A 9,205-nucleotide genomic window follows, 5' to 3' on the forward strand; every position below is an offset into this window, starting at 1 on the left:
TTTTGCCTTTTGGTTTTCTTGATGTTTTGCAATAAATATACAAATATGCCTCTTATTAGATGTGTTTTAATGATTTAATTAGTTTTTGTGCCAAGCTAAGCCTTTGGGATCATTATGGGTGATGGTTGATTTGATCTTGTTGAAAAAAAGAAACTTTCGTGTCCAGTAAAATATCTTTCATAAATCATAGAAACATGATTTTGCTCTAACTTCTTTACACACGATTTATATATAAATTTCCCATGTTGTCCTAATTTTTTAGAATTTTTGGAGTTACAGAAGTATACGAAGTTTCCTGGTAACTACAGACTATTTTGTTTTTGACAGATTCTGTTTAGGTTGCATTTGTGCTTATTTTGATGAATCAGGGGTTATAACCCATGGTAAAGTTATAATACAGTAGGTATAATGCAATAATAAAATATTAATGGGTCTGCAACAATACTTAGAGTAGTGATTTGCTTTCTTAGACTAACGGATCTCACGAAGGTTTTGTTAAGTTTTGTGTGATTAAAGTTTTCATGTTTTGGGTGAGATGACGATGGATGGAGGAATAAGGAGTAGCAAGAGCCTAAGCTTGGGGATGCACCATGGCACCCCAAGATAATATTCAAGGAGAAACAAGCAACTAAGCTTGGGGATGCCCCGAGTGGCATCCCCTCTTTCTTCTAACGACCATCGGTATTTTACTTGAAGCTATATTTTTATTCATCGCATATCACGAGTTTTGCTTGGAGCTTCTTGTATTATATGAGTCTTTGCTTGCTTTGTTTTTTAGTTTTTCACAAGTATCCTTTCTGGAAACACCTATTTGAGAGAGCCAAAATTATGCTACGATTTATTAGAATTGCTCTTTATGCCTCACTTAATTTTTTTGAGCTATGGAATTGCTCTAGTGCTTCACTTATATCTTTTTGAGCATAGTGTGCTTTAATATTTTTGAAGAAATTCTTTCATGCTTCACTTAGATTTATGTAAGTTTTAGTAATTTTGAAGAAATTCTCTCATGCTTCACTTATATTATTTTGAGAGACGAAAACCAATTTATGCTCATATTCTTCACATAGATTTGTTTGAGCTTGTCAAAAGCAATTGCAATATGTAAAACTAGTCCCAAAGTGATAGATATTCAAGAGGGATATAATAAAAACTTTCATGAAGATCATTGGACAAAATAAACTTGATTCTTTGTAATAGTTTTGAGATATGATGATAGTGATATGTCAGTCATGTTGGTGAGTAATTATGCTTTAGTAAGAATATTGGTGTTAAGGTTTGTGATTCCCTATGCAAGCACGAAAATCAATAGTCATGCAATGAAATTAAATCCTACTTGTGGTGCATTATTTGGTGTTAGCTATTCCTAATTCTCGCTTATGAGATTTTTCATTTCTTGGTTGGTTGCTAGCCTCCACTTGTACTAAGTAGAGGTACTACTTGTGCATCCAAAATCCTTAAAACCAGTTTTGCCATATGAGTCCACCATACCTACCTATATGCGGTATTTTCGTGCTGTTCTAAGAAAATTTGTATGTGCCATCTCTAGTTTCAAAATAAATTTCCTTTTTTTGTGCTCGTACCGCTCATGAAGCGGCAGAGGGTGGCCAATATTTTCCATGCTAGATGTGTTATTCTCAAGATGAGTGTTTATTCACTTGTCATTGCACAAGAGTACGACAGTAATAGGGATGCCCAGTCCCGAAATGAAAAAGAAATTTACTTTATGTTGTCAAATAATAAATTCCTTAGAAAGCGTTGGTATGGAATGCACCCGTGGATACGGCTAGCCATGGATTGTGAAAGAATGGTGGAAAAAGGAATAAACTTTATTTTCTATTTGGGAACCGCCTATGATATATCTAGCATGGAAAGTGTTGGGAATTACTCGGTCGTTTTCGTTGATGGGAAAACTATGCCTCTCAAAAAAAATATCTCTCAATTTAAGCTTTGAGCTCTGCCACCTCTACACATCCCTACTCCCTCTGCGAAGGGCCAATCTATTTACTTTATGCAATTTTTATTTTTTTTGCGTCTCCATCTTCTCTTATAAGCACCAACTAAGGGGCACTATGATCGTACTTGAGCATTGGATGTAGCTAATATGCGAGCCTATTTCATGAATGGATCAATGATTGAGCATGATGGGCTAGGGATAACTTGCTTTATTGTTGATATTTTGAAAGACATGGTTTCTTGTTGATATGCTTGAGTATTTAAATCTTCATGTCAAAACTAGACTATTGATTTGAATCATATAGTCCATGCTACTAAAGAAAAGAATATGTGATGAACATGTTAGGCAGCATTCCACATCAAAAATTCTGTTTTTATCATTTACCTACTCGAGGATGAGCAGGAATTAAGCTTGGGGATGCTGATACGTATCGAATGTATCTATAATTTTTGATTGTTCCATGCTGTTATATTATCATTCTTGGATGTTTTACAATCATTTTATAGCAACTTCATATCATTTTTTGGGACTAACCTATTGACATAGTGCCCAGTGCCAGTTACTATTTTTTGCTTGTTTTTACTTCGTGGAATATCATTACCAAACAGAGTCCAAATGCAGCAAAACTTTTTGGAGAATTTTTCTGGACCAGAAGACACAAGATGGGCCAAAGAAGTACCAGAGGGGTGGCTCGAGGGGAGCACAACCCCCCAGGGCGCGCCCAGGCGCACCCTGGTGGGTTGTGCCCACCTCAGTGGCCTCCTGCACCGCCTCTTCGCTCTATAAATACCCCAATATTCCAAAAACCCTAGGGGAGTCGACAAAACACAATTCCAACCACCACAAGTTCAAGAACCACGAGATCCAATCTAGACACCATCACGGAGGGGTTCATCATCCACATTGGTGCCTCTCCAATGATGCGTGATTAGTTCATCAAAGACCTACGGGTCCGTAGTCAGTAGCTAGATGGCTTCTTCTCTTTTCTTGATTCTCAATACAATGTTCTCTTGGAGATCTATTTTATGTAATCCTTTTTGCGGTGTGTTTGTTGGGATTCGATGAACTTTGAGTTTATGATTAGATCCATATATCCATGAAAGTTATTTGAGTTTTTGATCTCCTATATACATGATTACTTATAACCTCGTATTTCTTCTTCGAATCTTCAGTTTAGTTAGGCCGACTAGATCGATTTTTCTTGCCATGGGAAGACGTACTTTCTGATGGGTTCGATCGTGTGGTGTTCTTTCCCAGTGACAGAAGGGGTAGGAAGACCCACATGTATCATTGCTATTAAGGATAACAAGATGGGGGCTATTCCTACATGAATAGATCTCGTCTACATCATGTCATTGTTCTTATTACATTACTCTGTTTCTCCATGAACTTAATACACTAGATGCATGCTGGATAGCGGTCGATGTGGGGAGTAATTATAGTAGATGCAGGCAGGAGTCGGTCTACTAATCTTGGACGTAATGCATGGATATCGTCATAATTATTCGATGTTCTATCAATTGCCCAACAGTAATTTGTTTACCCATCGTGTGCTATTTCTTGAGAGAAACCACTAGTGAAATCTATGGCCCCCGTGTCTATTTTCCCATCATATATTTACAAATTTATATTGCTAGTTGCTTTTTTATATTTGCATCTTTTATTTTTAGATCTATATTATCAAAAACCCAAAAATACCTCGCTGAGTTCTATTTGCCATTATTTGCATCTATCAATCTACCACAATTTTTATCCCGACAACTTGACAATTTCTGGCACCGTTACCCGAAAGGGATTGACAACCCCTTTTTCACGTCAGGTTGCAAGTATGTGTTCTTTGTGTGCAGGTACCATTTACATAGTGTTGCTTCGTTCTCCTACTGGTTCGATAACCTTGGTTTCATAACTAAGGGAAATACCTACCATAGATGTGCTGCATCATCCCTTCCTCTTTGGGGAAATACCGACGTAGTTCAAGCGACATCACTTACAGAAGCATGAGCAGCCATACCCACGAGGCAACCAACCCACGATCTGGTACGCACGAGCAGCCTACCACGAGCCACGAGGCACAGGACTCAGGAGACGCAACACTATTGCTAAAACAAAAGGATACGCAACCCTCGCATGCCCGCCACCGAAATCGATCTCCAGACTCCAGCGCTTGCGCTGCCGTCCGCCATGGCGTCGCCTTCACCCCCAACCCCCTCCTCCGGGTTCCCGATTGCCGCAATCATGTCTGGTGCACCACCCCCTGCTGGGTGTTCACTGCCGGCTGCTGAACATTGTCTTTTCTTAATTTTCTTTTTGGTGCTTTTCCTATTGTCTCCTCCATGCTTTCCACAATTCCACTTGTACCGTGTTATACTTGTGTGCATCAGTGTATAAATTGCTTTGAACAGAAAAATAATGTGTTTGTGTGTGTATGTATCTAGTCATATATCGAGGGTAATGTTGACTCAAATTGATGGAATTGACAATTTTATTTCATAATGTAGAAAAAGAAGATGAAGAGATTTTTTTTATTCTGATGTCTTGAAGGTGTTGGCTCTTCGTCCATTGCTCATAAGGTTATGCGAGGCATTGATGAAGCAAACCAATGATTTGGTACTCTTCTTTTGTCATGTACTGTTCTTTATAGTTTTTGTCATATTTTTATCTATGTTATTTTATCGTTTAGTATTGAGTTTAAATTCTAATTTTTTCTTTCAATTGAGACATATTCCGTATGGGGTATCTTGTGAGGTAGCTAAAAGCCTTATGGACGTTAAGTTTTTCCCTCGCGGTGAATTTTTTTTAAGACCGGGGCTTGCTCCAATCCTGGCTCCGCCATTGTATAACCACACATGCACGCCTCATCAAAACCTCATAGAAAAAAGAAGATTACTCAACTTATGTCGAGAGAGAGACCTTAGGATTGACCACATTGAAACACGTTGTTACCGTATGAGCACTATGGCTACTGTCGGCGAGGGTGGGAAGGAGGATAAACGTATATACATATGGGATTCCATGTGCTGAAATAAAGGACATAAACCTATTGGGGGTCTTAAGTTATGGTTATTGAGTTAGGGGCCTGTGGTATTTTTTCTCCCGTTGCAACACACAGATTCTTTTGCTAGTTAGAACTCATGCTACTAATACATTTCTTTTCGTGTCTCTTTATGAACCATTCATCCAAGTTTACACTCAATTCTCCCATGCAGCCTGAGGCTATCAACCCAGTTATTATCCGGGCAGGAAAACTCTAAACAAAAATACAATTAGAACATGCCTAGAACCAGCCAACAACGACATTATTATGCATCGTCGAACCGCGGTGCCTTCAAAAGAGTAATTTTGAGACTCTCAGATGTTTTTTTGCAAAATATTCAACAACTCCTGCGGACCATCAGATCTGAGATACAATGTCCCAGGAGCCCGTATCATGGTATCACGTAAGAGCCGGCAGCACCTAATGATTTCCCTTCAAAAGCGTCCAAGGCCTTGTGTTTCCCGTTCAAGGATCCAACATGCTCTAGAATGCTTTGGGGCACAAAATTACTCCACCTATGGACAACACTTACAGAAAACTGCCCTACAGACAGACGCGGGGGCCTCTAATTCATCCCTCCTCCCCAATGTAATGATGGCACCTTTGTCCGTAAGTTTTCATCTGTAAAAAATGCATGTAAGCCTAGCGTTGCTCCTTGGAGCATGGGTCCTTGATGTCACAAGTGAAAGTATCAATGGGGAACTACTAGTCCTACCCGAATGAGATCTCGGTTCAAAAGTCTTGGGACTTTCGAGTGCCTCACCCAAGGATCCATGGCTCGAAAGGTACCTTGGAGGTTCGAATCCTCAGTTTACACACATTTGAGGTTGCTCCCATATAGCACAAATGATACTAAGAAAGACTCGCAAGAATCTAATACTTCGCTACGATGAATGAAAGCCTATATAGGCAAGGCTAACCGCTCAAAGCCACTAGCAAACTCTAGTACTTCGCCACACGAAAAGAAATAAAACCTATACGGTCAGAGTTAACTGCTAACCCAAAAAAATTAAGGCTCTCGAAAGAAAGAAAAAAGTCTGCAAGCCAACCAGAATGACCTTTCGAGGTTCGCACATCGCTACAAATAGGATCCATGAGGCTGAAAGGTGAGGATTAATGTTTTAGTCAGTGATAGCTCTTCTGTCGAGGTTTATTGGGCCTCATCGTATTACTATATAGAATTTAACCATATATATGACTAACCAAAATACGAGGAATATGCTTCAAAATGTCTATCGGTTTTGCTAAAGCACATCTAGATGTGCCATAAGTATTGCACATCTAAGTCCTATGTCATTGATCTTACACGAAGATTCATATGAATATCTTTTGTTTTCTTTTCCTTTACTTTTTTATACTTGATTGAGTCACTTAAATGTGCAAGATGTGCCCTAGACAACCGCAGTGTCTATTACTGGATTTGTATTCGAAAAATGTTTCTGACAGTATATTTTCTATGACATATATTATATTTGTTAGTTATAATTATGATTAAAATTTGACACAAAATATGAGGGGTTTAATGATAAGTAGCCAAACAATGAAACTCCCTCCATTCAAATATACGAGGGAGTACACTTCTGAAAATTCAATGCCACACCCAGATGAACAATAAAATGGCAAACATTGTTGAATGTTTCACATACGTGCAAGTTTCATGATGAAACAATACGGACGAAAAAAAGAAATCAATACTAAAAGAATGTTAGTTTTGGAGATACTCTCGAGCACCTTTTTGTTTTTCTCCAGATCTCCATGAATGTCCTTATATTATGAAATTTTACACACGGGTGAAATATTCAACGATGTTTGTTGAAAAGATCATAATTTATGTAATTATTTTATTATTTTTCGTACTGTTCATCCCACAGAGGATACAGATCTCTGAGTCTCCGCTTTCCTCGCCGCGGCCGCCAACAACGACCTTTTGCCGGACTGGCACGCGCACTCTTGTCAAGTTACAGTTCTGTAAATCCAAAGAGGCAGAGTAGTAGTCCGACAGGGAGGAAATCTCTCTGTATCCGATTGCCTTGCCGCAAAAATAAAGAAAAAACCGCCTCCCCATCGCCGCCAGCGAACGACGCTTTGCCTCATTGGCTCATTGCTCAGTTTGAGTCAGTTCCCTATGGCCAGCACGCCCACCGTTACCAAGTCGCCGCCGGCGCTCATCCCGCCGGCGGGGCCTACCCCCTGCGGCACCCTCCCGCTCTCCTCCATTGACAAGACCGTCGCCGGCTCCGGCTTTGTGAACCTTATGCAGGTCTTTCCCCCGCCCTCAATCGACCAGGGCACCGTCGCGGCCGTGGCCGCAATGCGCGACGGGTTCGCGAGGGCGCTTGTACCCTACTATCCAGTGGCCGGCCGCATCGCCTCGAGCGGCCTCGCGGTGGACTGCACCGGGGAGGGCATCTGGTTTGTGGAAGCCGCCGCGAGCTGCACGCTCGCTGACGTCGACGGCCTCGACTGCTGCCCGCTGCTCATCCCAGGAGAGCTCCTCCTCCCTCGCCCTCCCCCCGGCGAGAAGCTCAACGACCTCATCCTCATGGCCCAGGCGACGAGGTTCACCTGCGGTGGGTTCGCCGTCGGGATCCGCTTCAGCCACGCGGTTTTCGACGGACATGGGGCTGCGCAGTTCCTTACGGCGGTGGGGGAGCTAGCGCGGGGCCTCAAGGCGCCGTCAGTGGCTCCGGTGTGGGACCGCGACGCGATCCCAGACCCTCCAAGCCCGCTGCCGGGGCAGCTCACGGAGTTCAGGCTGGTGACCCAGGTGGTCGACATCTCGGCGGAGAGCATCGCGCGCGTGAAGGACGAGTTCAAGCAGGCTGCCGCGACATCGACGGGGGAGGTGTGCTCCACCTTTGACGCGGTGACGGCCGTGGTGTTCAAGTGCCGCGCGCTGGCGCTGGCGTCGGCGCTCCCTGAGGACGTCGAGGTCCGGATGGCCTTCGCCGCCAGCACGCGGCACCTTCTCCGCGGCGTGCTGCCGACCGTGGAGGGCTACTACGGCAACTGCGTATTCCTGGCGTGCGCCACTAGGACAGGCAAGGCTGTCCGGGAGGCGGCGCTGGCGGAGGTGGTCGGCGCGGTACGGGAGGCGAAGGAGGCGGTTCCCGCTCGGTTCGCCGGCTGGATGCGCGGCGTCGAGCAGTACGACGTGCCGCCGCTCGACTACAGCACAGTGACGTTGTCGGACTGGAGCCGTCTCGGCTTCGACGAGGTGGACTACGGCTTCGGTGCGCCTGGGTACGTGTTCCCGCTCAACGACCACGTCAACTTCGTCGCGGCGCTCAACTACGTCAGGCCGCCGGCACCCAGGCGTGGGGGCATCCGGGTGGTGCTCCGCTGCGTCGAGGAGCCTCATGCGGCCGCGTTCGCCGTCGAGCTCGCCAAGTTCGCCTAGATGCAACGCATTGATGGTTCCCATTTCCTGGACATGTCCGTCCATTAATGTGAGACTGCGCAGTTCAGGGAACACATTTTTCACATTTTTTTTCTCTCGGGAGCCAACACGTTGTATCTCCATTGTATGGTCGTATAATAAGAATAATACTTTATGTTTTTTCCTCTCGGGATAAGAATAATACTCCATAAAAATTGAACCTGTGTTTAGCCAATCCAACACCGACCCGCAAACCTCTCGCATGCGTTCGGACCGCGCTGTCCAAACAGCGGAAGCCATCAAAAGGGGGTCTGTATCAGTCCACGGAGCGGTCTAGACGCGATTTCTCCAACAAATCGGAGACAAACGTGGAGGGCTTTGCAGGAGTACGGACCGATCTCACGCCCGCTTCTGACCGTCCTGGCCCATTAACCCCCCTCCCGTGCGTTTTCGGTCAGCGCCGCCCTAGAGCGTCAGCGCATGCATTCATGCCCAGCCAGAGCGGACGCTACCGCTCACTGGCGCCGGCATTGAAGCTGCGCGCCGGCCGAGAGAGCGCCGCCCATGCCGCTTCTTGGTGCAGGCGACCGCCGCACGTTCAAATGACACGACGGCCGCCCGTCTGCCCATTTGTCGCTCACATTGATGGCATGCGGTTGCCGAGGCATCTCCTCCCGCGCCACCCATCCGTCCCTCTGCCGCTCACTATTGCTAACAAAACTGATGCCCTGGCCATAGCCGCAGCCATCCACCTCCGATCCCTCTCCGCACCACTCTCACCATGGATCCCCTCCTGTCAAAGCTCTCTGGGATGGGTTAACGTCGGACGAGAAGGAGA

At 44.7% G+C, this 9,205-nt stretch overlaps 1 protein-coding gene across 1 annotated transcript; it reads left to right on the plus strand.

The window, feature by feature from the left end:
* The first annotated feature begins 7,008 nt into the window (after window positions 1–7,008).
* On the plus strand, window positions 7,009–8,581 carry LOC123160001 (acyl transferase 7-like). The gene has a single exon (XM_044577805.1). It carries the CDS (start codon window positions 7,114–7,116, stop codon window positions 8,386–8,388), a length of 1,275 nt encoding a protein of 424 aa, XP_044433740.1. The 5' UTR covers window positions 7,009–7,113; the 3' UTR covers window positions 8,389–8,581.
* Window positions 8,582–9,205: the final 624 nt, after the last annotated feature.

This window comes from Triticum aestivum, chromosome 7B (genome assembly GCF_018294505.1).
Source record: "Triticum aestivum cultivar Chinese Spring chromosome 7B, IWGSC CS RefSeq v2.1, whole genome shotgun sequence".
In the NCBI taxonomy this organism is placed as follows: domain Eukaryota; kingdom Viridiplantae; phylum Streptophyta; class Magnoliopsida; order Poales; family Poaceae; genus Triticum; species Triticum aestivum.